The sequence below is a fragment of the Arvicanthis niloticus genome, chromosome 1 (assembly GCF_011762505.2).
Source record: "Arvicanthis niloticus isolate mArvNil1 chromosome 1, mArvNil1.pat.X, whole genome shotgun sequence".
Lineage (NCBI taxonomy): Eukaryota > Metazoa > Chordata > Mammalia > Rodentia > Muridae > Arvicanthis > Arvicanthis niloticus.
This window is the reverse complement of record NC_047658.1, coordinates 81,590,248-81,604,127: the sequence shown is the minus strand read 5'-3', so window position 1 is coordinate 81,604,127 and position 13,880 is coordinate 81,590,248. Positions and strand designations below refer to the sequence as shown.

Here is a 13,880-nt window from a genome sequence, read left to right as displayed (position 1 = left end):
CATCCATGTCACGCGACTTTAGCTCCAGGCAATGTAACACTCTCTCCTGACCTCCTCAGGTACCTGTTTATCATGTGCACATATCCACACAGAGATGAAAAGTTTTTAAAGATTTTTAAAAATCATTATTTTTATATTAAAATATATTAAAGTGTTTCTTATTTGTCTTATGTCTTTTTTGTTCTACCCTAAAAATTGATTTTTCTCATGTTTTCTCCTGTGTTGATGTATTTTATTTCAAAATATTTAAATCTTCAATATAATCAACATTTTTATTTAGGTTCAGAGATTGAGGCTTGGAGAAAATTACTTTTTTTTCCCTCAATGTTTCCAGTTGCTCCATTGCCATTTATCAAATGATCGGTGGTTTCCCCAGTTGGTGAAAAACTTTCCCATTCCTGTACTTACTTTACAAATGAACTCTGGTCTACTTTTGGTCTTCACATTTAGTCTGTTGATCTGTCTGCTCTTTCTCTGTGTTTGTGGTTTTAGTCAGTGCTGTTTTATGCTGTTTTAATTTATATTGTTTTAATATCTGCTTTGCCGAGTCTCATCACCGTATCTTTCCTCAGATAATTTTTGACCACTTAGCTCTCCATTTCTATAGATTCAGCCTGTATAGTCACAAAAACAACTCCATGTTTCTTGGTGAAGCATGAAGTTTATAAAATGAGTATTTGGGAGGGGTATTCAGTTTTAAAAATCAATGTTTTTGCTTGTTGATTTAAGCACCACTCCTGGAGGAGGTCTTGTGTGTATACTGGTAAACCTGAAGCCATACAAAGAGCCGATGAGAGAATGTGAGCCAATCACTCTGTTCTGAACCTTACCCTCCTGTCGGCTCTAGAGGCATGAGTCTCTGGTGTGTGTTCATCTAGTCAGAGTAGAACTGGGTGTGGGAGGATGAGACAGGAAGATTACCAGGAGTTCAAAGTCATCCTAGCTATATACTGAGTTACAGGCCAACCTGGGCTACAAAGTGAGGCCCTCCCCTCCCCTGTGCATGCAAACTTGTCTGTGTATACAATCAAATCACTCTGACTCAGATGCCTTTTCCCCCAGATGTCTGCAAGTTACACACTGTTTTACTTTTCCCCACCTTGAAGTACATACTGGGGAGCATTCTATACCAGTACAGACATGTCAGCTTCATCTCCTTTAAGAGCTGCATGGTATTTCACTATAGATACAGCAGAACTTAAAATGTCCTCTACTGATTAAAAAATGACTTAAATCCACCTCTTAGTTTTAAAGCAATGTTCTGAGTGTTCTTCCCCATATACCTCTGTGTGAGAACATTTCTGAAAATAGTCTTTAGGTCAGAATTACCACTTGGAAGCAGTGGTCCTCAGCCTTCCTAATGCTGCGACCCTTTACTTCCTCATATTATGGCGATCCCCAACCATAGAATTATTTTTGTTGCTACTTCATAACTGTAATTTTGCCACTATTATGAATCATAATGTAGATATTTTTTGGAAATCGAGGTCTGTCAAAGGAACCATGACCCACAGGTTGAGAACCCCTGATCTAGAGGTATAACGATGTACTTACAATAGACAGGCATGGTGGTGTAGGTCTGTAGTTTTAGGATTTAAGAGACTGAGGCAGGAGGTGCCCAAGTTAAAGGCCAGCCTAGGCTATGCAGTGAGATTCTATCTCAATAGATAAACAATTCAAACAAAGAGGCACACTGACAATATGAATATTCTTAGTGCTATCTAACTGTGTACAAATGGTTAGGCTAAAAACAGATGTCCTGTTTTCATTGCTACAATAAAGAGACAATGTTACAATTTTACCAAATATTGCTATATTGCCCTACACATCTTAAGGCAAGTTATCAATTATCTCCCAGTTGGATTTTCCTTCCATTTGGACTATTTTGTTTGTTACTACAAAAATAGATTTTTCTGTGAGTTAAATACTGTGTAAATAAATGCCTACATTTTCTACATTGGTGATTCTGTTGAATAAAAGTCTGGGGTTTGAGAGTTGCCACTTGAAGGATGGCTCTTCACTTTGCCTATCCAGAGTAGCCTGGGCTACTGGGATTTCTCTTTCTAAGCCTCAGTTTAAGATTAACAGAGAACTTGGGTGTTCCCATCTCCAGCACCACGAGCAGACTTAGTGTCAATTGTGTATAAGTTTCCTAGTCTATGCTACTGTGTTTTATAGTAACAGAGAGCAAATGAAGACAAAGTACCGTGGGTCTTAATTAAATGTTTCCTAAGGAGGCAGTAAAAGGAAGAATCCCATCATGCAGTTCTACAAAGCCTACTACTAAAATGCTCTTCGGGTGCCTCCTCTTTTAGAAAACAGGTTCACTCAAAGTCTTCTTTGGTTCCCCTTTCTCTCCTAGAAGCAGCAGGATGACATAAGATTCTGGTGGGACCAGGGGAAGGGAAGGGAAGCAAGGTCACTCTGTAAAGATATCAGTATCTATATCTACATCTACATCTACATCTACATCTACATCTATCTATCTATCTATCTATCTATCTATCTATCTATCTCAGTATGTACATATATATTTTACTCTCCAAATAAAAAGAAAAATCTGTGAAAGATGGAAAAAGCACCCTAAAGCAGAAAGGAATTAGTCTGAGAGCCAAAGCAGTTTAGTGGAAAGGAAGAGATGTCCCTGTGGCCCCGTGGTCACACAGCAACCTAAGTAAGATACTGTCCATGTGTAGTGTTACTGAAGAGCTAAGGCAGCCTGGGTAGAAACAGAACAGACTGGTATGTACAGAAGGAAGCAGGGTGCTCGGGCAGCAAGGAGGCATCACCCAGTTTGCCAGGTCTATGAGAGACAGGGAAAGAACCAGGCCATGGTGGGTCAGCTCAGGTCAGGGAGCAGCACCAGGAACTATAGGTCTGGGTAACTCACCACTGCAATCCATTGGGTTTGTACCTTTCCAGTTGAGGACATAAAGTCTCCTAAGAGAAATGAAGTATCTGTAGGGAGACAGGTGTGTGTATGTCCATGTGTGCCTATGCACATGTTCACAGATCTGTTTTTCCTATGCTTAACATGAATTTCTTTTTTTCATGGATACAATATGGTCCTTTTACTCTTCCTCAGTGTAACTGTCCACTCATGCCCCCCATCCTTTGCTGCACAGTCTTTAGTTTTAGCTCTGTAAGCACAATCATCTATTTTCTGCTCCAGGGCCTTTGTATATGCTGTCATCCATACATGATTTCCCAACTCCACTTTTCTTTGGGGCCATAATTTAACTGGTTACTACTCAGGGTGATTCTCTCCACACCCACAACAGGATCCTTAGGCCTCTGAAAGTCATCACTGCTAGCTTCTTCTCATTTTCGACAACTTGTAATTATTTACAAATTACTTAAAAGCTCCCTCCCCCCACCCATTTTCTGGGGATTGAAGCTACGGCCTTGCACGTACGAGACAAGCTCTCTCCTACTGTACCACAACCCAGATCTATGTCTTTCCTTTAGTTCTGTTTCTTGTTTCTGTTAGAATGTAGGCTCAATCTCTGCCCTTCCTTCCCCTTCCTTCTCGCCATCTCTTCCATTCCTTCTTCTTTCCTCCTTCCCTCCTCTTCTCTCTTCCCTTCCCTTTCCCTCGGGGAGCTGGAAGATGAACCCAGCTGAGAAGGGGCACTTTAAAAGGAAGCTGTTATGATCCTAACTGGGGGTGGTGGTGGCATGACTTGACTTATATTTTATAAAGCTGACCCTGGACAGCAAGAACTGGAAGAGGACTTGAAGACAGGACCACCGGAGACTAGTGCTGAAATGTACACAAAAGATGGATGCTTAGGTGGAAGTGTAGTGCTGGTAGACTGAGTGGGAAAGACCTAAGGAGGCGGCAGATGCTGGGACACGGTGCGTCCAGGAGGGTGGCTAACTCTCTAGCATGGATAACTGGGTGAATGGGCCTCACGTTTACCCTAGTATCCAGCAGAGAGCCAGACACCCAGTTATAACTTGTGATTGCTGACTTAAAGTGTTCTTAGGAAATAAGCTTGTATCAGCTCTTGAAATTCCAGACACCTCTGGACTGATCTTCCATTTCTTCCAGCCTCCTTCTGCCTGAGGTTCTCCATCTGTGGCCTGCCAGACTAGCTAGCCATGGCCTTATGTCTCTTTCTATAAACATTTTTATACTTTTTATTAGCATGCATAAATTGCAAGTATCCATAGTGTTCCATGCTATGTTTGAATGCATGCATACAGTGTGCTAATCAACGCTACCCTCATTAATCTCCCTTCCCCTCCCAACTGCTGCTCTTCACCAATCTACATTTTTCTACTTCCCCAAGTGTCTACAGGAGAGAACATGTATCTGGCTTATTTTACTTAATATCTAACACCCAAACTCCTCTCACCTTGCTCTCAAATCAACTCAAAACAGTTCAAAGGCCCCAAAACAAGAGCCCAAACTAGGAAATGACTGAAAGAAAACAGGGAGAAACACTTGAAGACACTGATGTAGTCAAGAGGATAGCCAAGTGGGATTACATCAAATGAACAAAGTCACTCAGGAAGGGAAACAATCAGCGGAGCAGATATACATCTACAGAATGGGAGAACTAGTTACCAGCTGTTCATCTGACAAAGATTAATACTAACTACTTAAGGAACTCAAAAATCCTGAACAATAAATCCCTCAAGTCATCTAAATTAAGGATCAGCAAATGGGGCTGGAATGATGGCCCAGTCAGTAACATGCTGGCTTTAGGGGCATGTGGACCTGGGTTTGATCCCCAGCACCCATGTGAGGAAGCTGGTCTTGGTTGACACTTGTGATCCCAGGACCGGGGAGACAGAGACAGTAGGAAACTTGGAGCTCACTGGCCAGTTGGCTGAGCAAAATTGGTGTGTCCTAGATCGCCAAGAGACCCTGCTTCAAAAACCAAAGTGATGACTCCTGAGGAATGAGCCTAAGATTGACTTCTGGTGTCCACCTGTATGTACACACATGCATGTACTTCTGTGCATATTTATGAACACACACACACACACACACACACCTACCAATCAACTGGAAAACATCTCAAGAAATATACATGGCTAACAAAGACAACTCAAGTTATTTCCAACTCCCAGGTCCCACTGGCCACCAGGATGTGTGGGGCTTCTCTTCTCCTAAAGAAGAAGCACATTCTTCACTCCTCCCCCACTGTCTCTGGTCGGTAGCATCATTACTGCCAATGCCTTGGCAGTAATTTGTCATTAATTTTCTTGGGACTTTACAGTTATAGTAACGATGAGGTTTATACCCAATAGAATTATTATAATTCCTCACTACTAATGTGATTAGTATTTTTGTTCATTTGTGTTTAAAATCCATTAGCATAAAATGTATATCCAATAATACCCATTATGGTCTTTAATGCTTGTGGAAATGGCTGTGAGGTATAATTCCATAATGAGGGGCACCCAAAACGCCTTTTGTGGGAAAAGAGATTTTATTTGCATCACGGCTGGAATGGGGCTCTTTGATGGCGGGTATAAAGTATGACGGGCTGAGGACAGAGAGTTTGTTGAAGTTTTCAAACAAGCCCTCTGGTTATGCAGAGGACACATTTCTATTCTAGGAGGACCCGTCTTCTTGCTTCTTTTTATGTTGCTTCCTCCCTGACTTATAGAAAAATATAAGTTGTGTGCTTGCAGGGAAGGATATTTAAGGCCATGAATCTTTTGGAACTGAAGGGACCTTGAAATTACTGAACCAAGCTGGATTTTCAAGGCGCTGGGAGGCGGATGGTGCTGCCTGCTGAGGGAGGCTCTGTTAGGAGCTGGCACCAAGTGGGATGGGGGTGTGGAGTTGGGCAGGTGCATAGGTGGGAAGGAGCTCATTCAATGTCATGGGGCCCATGCTGTGAAATTCACAGCATGCCATCTTGAAATTCTCATCAGATTGGGGATGGGGGTGGTGCTTGGAGCCCTTTAATTTATACACTAGCTTTTATGTATAGGTCTTGGAGCCAGACAAACTTGGGCTTAAAGTTTTAAGAAACCTTAGAACTTTGACTGACTACACTGTCTCCTTACTGTAGAACTTGAATATTAACATGGGCCTCTCAGATTGGATGTAAGGAGGGATAATGAGAGAAACCCAATACCCAGCAGGCTGAGAGGTGGTGTTAGACACCCACTCTTTCCCCATAATTAAGCTTATTAGCAGGAAGCTGTGCCAGCTGGGTTGGACAGACTTCCCGCAGCAGGCTGGTTAAGGTCACAGCGTGCACACGTGTTCTGAAGGGAGGTATTTTAAGGCTGAAGTTCTGCCCATGATTTTCAACCTTTTAACTGTCATGACATATGAGACTTTATGTTCACCAGTAAAAGATAATTCCACTTTAAATTTTTTAAAATGGTGTGCGTGTGTGTGTGCGTGTGCGTGTGCGTGTGTGTGTGTGTGTGTGTGTGTGTGTGTGTACACGTACATATATTCCACAGCACACATAAGGAGATCAGAGGACAACTTTATGGAGTTGTGTCTTAGTCAGGGTTTCTATTGTTATGAAGAGACACCATGACCATGGCAACTCTTATAAAGGAAAGCATTTAATTGGGGTTGGCTTACAGTTCAGAGATTTAGTCCATCATTGCCATGAAGGAAAGCATGGTGGCATGCAGGCAGACATGGTGTTGGAGAAGGACCTGATAGTTCTATATCTGGATTCACAGGTAGCAGGAAGAGACAGCGACATTTCAATAAAACCACACTTTCTCCAGAAAGCCTACACCTCCTAATAGTGCCATTCCCTGTGAGCCTGTGGGGCCATTTTCTTTCTAACCACCACAAGTTGCTTCTCCCCTTTTACTTTCACATGGGTTCCAGGGATCAAACCCAGGTCTTCAGGCTTGTGTGGTGGGTGCCTTTACCTACTGAGCCATCTGTCTGGCTCATAATCTTTCCTGCACATGTTTCTCCTTTCCAGAAACTTCTAAAGAAAGTCAGTAAGCGAGACTGGCACTGTTAGGAGGGCACCCTTGATCTTGAATTTGCTCGCCAGTTTCATCATTTCTTTGTAACAAGTGGTTTTCAGCATCTCATTCCTCAGAGCTGGACAATCACAATTTCATGCTTAAGAGCTAGAAAGTAGACCTTTGGGATTCCAGACAAAGGGTCCCCAGTGGCAAGTCAGACACACTAGCACCAATATGGAGGGAGCAATCATGACTTGGCTATAGCCTGAAGTGTTCTGTCGCTTGTAGGCATGCTTGTAGGCCATGCTAGTGGGCATGTCAGCATAGGAGAAACCGAGCAAGTGGAAGGCTGGCACTGGGCTGTGAATGGAGCTCAGCTAACAGCATACTGTCCTGACTTACACGAAGTCCTCGGTTTGCTTCTAAGCACTGCATAAAACTTGGCATAGTGCTGCATGCCTGCAATCCTAGGACTCAGAGGTGATCTGATTATTAATTAATGCCATGCAATGTTAAAACATTTAGACTTCAAATCAAATGGAGGAGAAACACAAGCTCATTCTGAAGCCTTTCCTCTACTGTGGTCTAAAATGATTCCTCAGGGCATCATGAAGGAGTAGGGTGACTTCCGTTGCATTGCATGCAGTCCAGGACGTGGGCAGCCTGGAGTTCAGATGGTAGGCTTCAGAGAAGCACTGGGTCTGGGCTGTGCTCACCCCCCTCAGTCTGTTGAGGTCTCTGAGCATATACCCATCACCACACAACAGGAGCACCACGTACCTGGGGTCTCCTCCATCATCTTGGGAGATGCAGGGCAGGAGAAAGGACTGTGACCTCTCATTGTCCTGCACTGTAAAATGGCCACACCCAAAACACAGCTTGCCTTATCCTTGCCCCAGAAAAGCTAGGGTCAGCAAGACATGGCTGCTTGAATAGTTCTCTTGAGTCAGAGAGGCTTCTGTGGGAATGACAGCTGAAGCTAGGCCATCATATCTCTACAGCAAACCACAGGACTGCTCTTCTTCCAATTCTTCCAAGACCCCTCCCTCTTCCCAGCCTCTATTTGCTATTAACTAGCTCAGGCTTTTGATGAGGGGATGGCCCATTGTCAGGTAAACACATTGACAAGAACAGTATGTCATTTCTCCTGACCTCCTCAGTAGATACTGAGGCCTAGATAATGGGGCAGCTTCTGGGCTCCTGGTATCACATCAGTACATGACGATCATGACTAATGGTCAGTGAATTTATCAGACACATTGAGACACCATTTTGAAACGCCACATGCCAACACATAAAACGTCTATTCTCAGAAGTGACAATTTGCTTAGACAGCTTGAAGATTATTTTCCACCCTCAAGAACCATAGTATGAAACTCTAAATCACAGTTTATCTCTCAGGAGACCAGAGGTCTGCCTTTCCATCAACAAGCTTGCAGGGTTTAGCATACAGAAGCTAGAGGATGCATGAGTTTAGGGAGAGAAACTGAGAATCTCTAATTCAGTTCATAGACACCTGCTCTAGCTCCCCCCACACCCCCAGCACACTCTATAGCACATTTCAAGCTCTGGAAAATGAAACTCAGAGATGCTCTGACCTCATTTCTTGCTGTGGGTTGATCCACGAGTCTATTCTTACCTGTTGTCGGATTTCTTCCTCCATTTTTACTGGTGAGCCCAGTTCAGCGACTTGCTTGACCCCTTCGCTGGCATATCCTCCATACTCCCACAGCACATAGTTCTTGGAGTGGGACCCGCCAATGATGGCAGACCAGTGATTAGCCCGACCTGAAAATCAATCCAGATATAGATATCAGTGTGGACAGGGTGGAAATTCCAACCTCTTCAACAATGGGGAGGAGGGAAAACTGTTCAAAGATTCAGCCAGTACTAAGTAGGCATTGCCCTGTCTTAAATCCAACACTCTCAGTGATTAGAGAGAATGTCTACTAACCATGAGTCTGGGAATCATACAGAAGTGATCAGTGGGTGCCTCAAGAAAATGGCCCAAGACACCCTCTGTCTACGAAGCTCTCTGAGAAGCGAGCAGTTGAGAGAATTTGAAATGCTAGTAAGATTTGTAAGGCTAAATAGAGGAAGGGTTGCTTCTGGCAGGCTCAGGACATGACTTAACGCTGTGCTTGGAAAGTCGTCAGCAGTTCAGCATTGCAGTGTCACTGTCAACGGTGAATTAGATGTCATGGAGGTAGGAGCCTGCTCACAGATGGCATTGCTCTAAGTGCTTCGGGAGTTAGGATGACATCGGAAAAGACCTGGAAGCCACTGAAGGGGTCTGATCGGGGAGCGACATGATTGCATTTGAATTTTAGATAAATCATCCAGGCAGCAGGGTGAAGGATGCAGGGATGCAGGATGAGGGAGCAGAATGGCGTGGAAATCTTGGGGTGTGAGCAAGGAGCAGAAGCTGAAGTGTGAGTAGGAACCGGCTTTCATGCTCGGGCTGGATGTGGCTTGCTTCAGCTGACTTTTATGTACATTCCCATATGAGGAGCAAGCAGGCTAGTCATATTCAGAGAACAGGGCAGACAGTCTGGGTGTGTGGAGGTGGCCAGTCCATGGTGGCTTGGTGATGACCACCAGGGATGGTGGGAAGTAGTGGGGTCCAGGAGAGCCATCATGTACAATGTGAGGAAACAGCAGAGTTGGAACAGGACTAAGATAGAACATGGCTTGGTGCTTTCTCAAATTTCCTAAGGAAGTGGGGAACAGGGGACTGATACTTAAGGCCACTACTATATTGGGCTTCTTTTTAGATACAAATACTACACACACACACACACACACACACACACACACACACTTACTATTGACTAAGTCATACACTTCATAGACTAAGTCACATATGGTTCATAGGACTGGCTCAATTCTCAGCCACTCTTTGGTTGGCTTCACAAAGTCTCAAATTGAAGAACATTTGCAGGCACAGTGAAGGGAAAAATCTAAATTAGATAAACCAAGTGATTTTAGTTAACCACTGTATGTCTTAGAGTGGACAGAACTCTTCACTCCACCCTACCATGTTCAAAAAGGATTCTGAGCAAGGCCTGGTCCTGTTTTTACAGTAGCCATTGCTCCCCAAAGGCTTTCTACCTCAGGAGCGAGCATATTGAGGACCTGTACACAAAGCCAGGTAGCACCCCAAAGCCTGCTGATAGCAGCCACACCCCAACCCAGGCAAATGAAATCGCCATGGGGGTCATCCCAAGTGCTCTTTATTTCCTACATACCAGGGAAATGCAGCCTTCGTATTTATCTCAAGAAAAGACAGGTGGAGATGTGGCCGACTAGTTCTCTAATCCATTTCCTGAGCAGTAAGAAAGGCTTACCTGTCATCTATGCTAAGAGTATACTTGAGAAGGCATGGCCTTGCGACCTTTAGCTTGGAATGTAAACACAGGGAGACCAACTTCAGCATCTATTGCTCCCCACTATGCTGTTCCACTGAAATGCCTCCTATGTTCAGGCCTGTCCTAGCTAAAAGCTAAAATTCTGTATCTAAGGAGCATTGTTGTTCCTTCTGTGCTGTTTTGCTGGGCTTGGATATCTTCTTTCTTCCTTCATGATTTTCCTAATTAATCCCCATTGTCATGTTGATATAGCCTAGAGTTATCTGAGAGGAGAAGCCTCAATTAAGGGGTTGCCCAGGTCAGATTATGAACATGTCTTCGTGTGTTTGTGTGTGTGTGTGTGTGTGTGTGTGTGTATGTCTTGATTATTAATCAATGTAGAATGATCCAGCCCACTGTGGGTGGCACCATTCCCTAGGCAGGCTGTTCTGGGTTGTCTAACACATTTAGCTAAATGAATGAGTGAGCTAGCATTCCTTCATATAGTTTCTGCTTTCTTTATTGCTCTGTCTTCCTCAATAATGTACTGTGACATAGAAGTGTAATCTAATGATGTTTGTCACAGAAATAGAAAGGAAACTATGACAGTGATCATTCAGAAGCTTTGGTTGACTGAAGCTCCTGTCTCCTGTGTCCCTACTAATACAGACCATATTTACTATTGTTGTAGTCCTACTATGCTGTAGACTCCATGAGAGAATCTGTCTTCATCCGTGTTTCTGATGTGAGCTCTCACCTCATGTTTGCAGAAGCATTTTGCACAATCAATCAACTAAGAAGGTGGCAGGATATACGCCCAAAACATTGGGGGACACACAGGCACACTTCAATGCAATGCAATTAAATTCAAGTTCAGTTCAGCACTGTTCCTGACTCCTACCAACCTAATATCTCAGCTGTGCTCTGAGCTGCTGTTAGAAAACAAAGAGCCATAAGAAGGAAGAAAGGCACTGGGTTTTCCAGCCAAGAAACAAATATTCCATACAGTACTCCCATATTTTAGCTACGTAAGCTCCAAGATTCAGTTTCTTTATTTACCCACATTTCACCCTCTTTCATACTGACCTATTAGGAGAGTTAAGTGAAGTCATAAAAAATAAGATGCTATGTACGACATTACCTCAGCATAGAACAGATATTCAGTAAGCATGGCTTCCCCATTTCATGGCTGTGGAAATGGCTTCAAAACCAAAAGACATGAAGCCTGCTCTTACCTCACCATGGGAAATAAACATATATATTATGGGATGTGATAGAAAGAGAATGGAAATGAGCACAGTCACAGGGGATCAGAAGATGGACCCAGATGGGTCTTTCTGCTTTATCCATTCAACTTCCATTAGCTAAGTGCCAAACACAGTGGCAGGCCATACGGACTGATGGGAATAGGACATGGCGTCTGCCCTGAGGGACTCACAGTCTGGGGGTGGGGAAACAGATGGAAGAGCAGATTAGCTATGATCCAGCTCATCAGAGTTATCGCATAATAACACAGGGGATGAAAGAACCAACTCAAAATTCCTTAAATCCAGTGAATTGAGGTTGAGAAGCTGGTATGCAGAGAAGCAAGCACTCCCAGAGGGGGTCTGTCTTTGTGTCTCTCACTCTCTTAAATAAAGTTACACTCTATGCATTCACTCTGCAAAGCACTGCAAGTATTAGTTTCCTAGAGTGACTTTGAGGCAGAGCACGGCCTTCAAGTTTCAACACAGTCCCATCAGCTCAGTAAGATCTGTGCAAGGCTAAGGGGAGGGGCAAGAGCACATCCTCCCTGGGAGAGGGTGCAAAGCAAGCACTGATGGAAAGACAGTTGACAACATTACAACGGGCATCCATGGCAGGTAAACAGCAGTTGCTCAGGTGCAAATTGGTACAGGGAAAGACACATGGTGACTTGAAGCTGAAGAGTTGTGTTTATGAACTAGTCATTCAACCTCTGAGAGCTTCAGTCTCCATTGTATTTATTTGTTGTTTGCTTCACATGGTTCTGAGAACAAAATCCAGCACTCCACACATTCTAGGCAAGTGTCCTATTATTGAGCTATCTCCTAAGTTGTCTTCCCTTTTAAAATAGGAGTAGCAGTTGCAAGTCTGACCTCCCAGAGTTGTGCGAATTAATTGGGCTGGTTTTGGAAGGAACTGTAAAAGCTGTAAACTGTTTTAAGCATCATTTCAGATAGAGAAACCCATGGAAATATTCTGAGTATCACCAGGGGAGGAGAAGAAAGAGTGGGGGAGGAAAAGAAAGAGGGAAAAGAAGAAGGAGGAAGAGGAAGAAGAGAGCACATGTGGCCAATGGGAATGCATGAGAACCTAGGGGCTAGAGAGATGGCTCAGTATATTAAATGTTAGCTGCTCTTGCAGGGAACCCAGGTTTAGCTCCCAGCACCCAAATGATAGCACACAACTTCCTGTAACTCCACTTCCAGGGGAGACACACTCTTCTGGTCTCTATGGGCACTGCATGGTGCACGAAACACATATACATACAAAACAAAAATAAATATTTTAAAAAGGCAAATCTATAAGAAAGTGAGAGCAGAAGAAAATTGTTTTCAACTGGAAAGAGGGTTCTCAGAGGTGAAGAGAAATGGACAAAAGGAGGCTAGGTTTGGAAGCTGGTGGGGCAGTTGAATTGGAGCAGGATTCTTAGTAACACACATAGAGGACCAGATACTCCGCTAGGATGCTGCTTTCCTAGTGAGATCCTCACTGTAACATTATCTCCACATTCTGAAAGAGGACCCTGAGCCCCACAGGGCTTAGGGAGTCCACCCGAGTTTACAGACAGGGAGAAGAAAGCTAAGCTATTTTGACTCAAGAACACTTACTCTCCCTCTTCCCCCTACTGTGGAGGTGGAAAAGGAAAGCGAGCCTTGAGTGGACTGGAGAGTTAGAATACGAGGAGACTAGACAGACAGAGAGTCAGAATTAACTACAGAGAGCTCCGAGTGTCTATGTGGTCAGTAGCACTAGGAAAGGTGGGTGCTGTGGTAGGAGACCCATTGGTCCATGTGTTTGGGCATCTGGCCCTCAGCTGGTGGCACTGTTTGGTAGGTTGTGGGTCCTTAAAAGGCAGTATCTGGAGAGTGGAGATGATCAATGGGGTTGGACATTTTTTTAGTTAATTTTAAAATAATTTATCTATTTTTATTTTATATGCATTGGTGTTTTGCCTGTATGTATATGTGTATGAGAGTGTCAGACATTGGAGTTACAGACAGTTAGTTGTAAGCTGCTATGTGGGTGCTGGGAATTGAACCTGGGTCCTGAGCTGCAGACGAACTGCATGCAAGTCAAGCAGAGGGTGCCAGAGACCCAGCTTTTTTGAGTTATCACTCATACTGAGGTGGGGTTTTTGGTGATGCCACTGCCTTTGAGTTACTAACTGTGAGTTACCCAGTTGAATGAGAAATATCCCTGATAGGACTGGGCATTTGCAACTTGGTCCCCAGTTGGTAACACTGTTTAGGGAGGTTTAAGGTGGCGCAGCCTTGCTGGAGGAAGTATGTTACTAGGAGTAGGCCTTGGCATTAAATGCCTGGTTCCACTCTTACTTCCCTGTTTCTACTTCATGCTTATAGTTGAAGATGTGAGCGC

At 43.8% G+C, this 13,880-nt stretch overlaps 1 protein-coding gene across 1 annotated transcript in view; it reads right to left on the bottom strand.

Moving 5' to 3' along the window:
* The window catches only part of Spon1 (spondin 1), a 266,493-nt gene that overhangs the window by 97,239 nt on the left and 155,374 nt on the right, over positions 1-13,880 (bottom strand). The window contains exon 6 of the mRNA XM_034509559.2: positions 8,552-8,700. Within this exon, the coding sequence (XP_034365450.1) occupies positions 8,552-8,700 (149 nt within the window). The remainder of the gene's footprint in view (positions 1-8,551; positions 8,701-13,880) is intronic.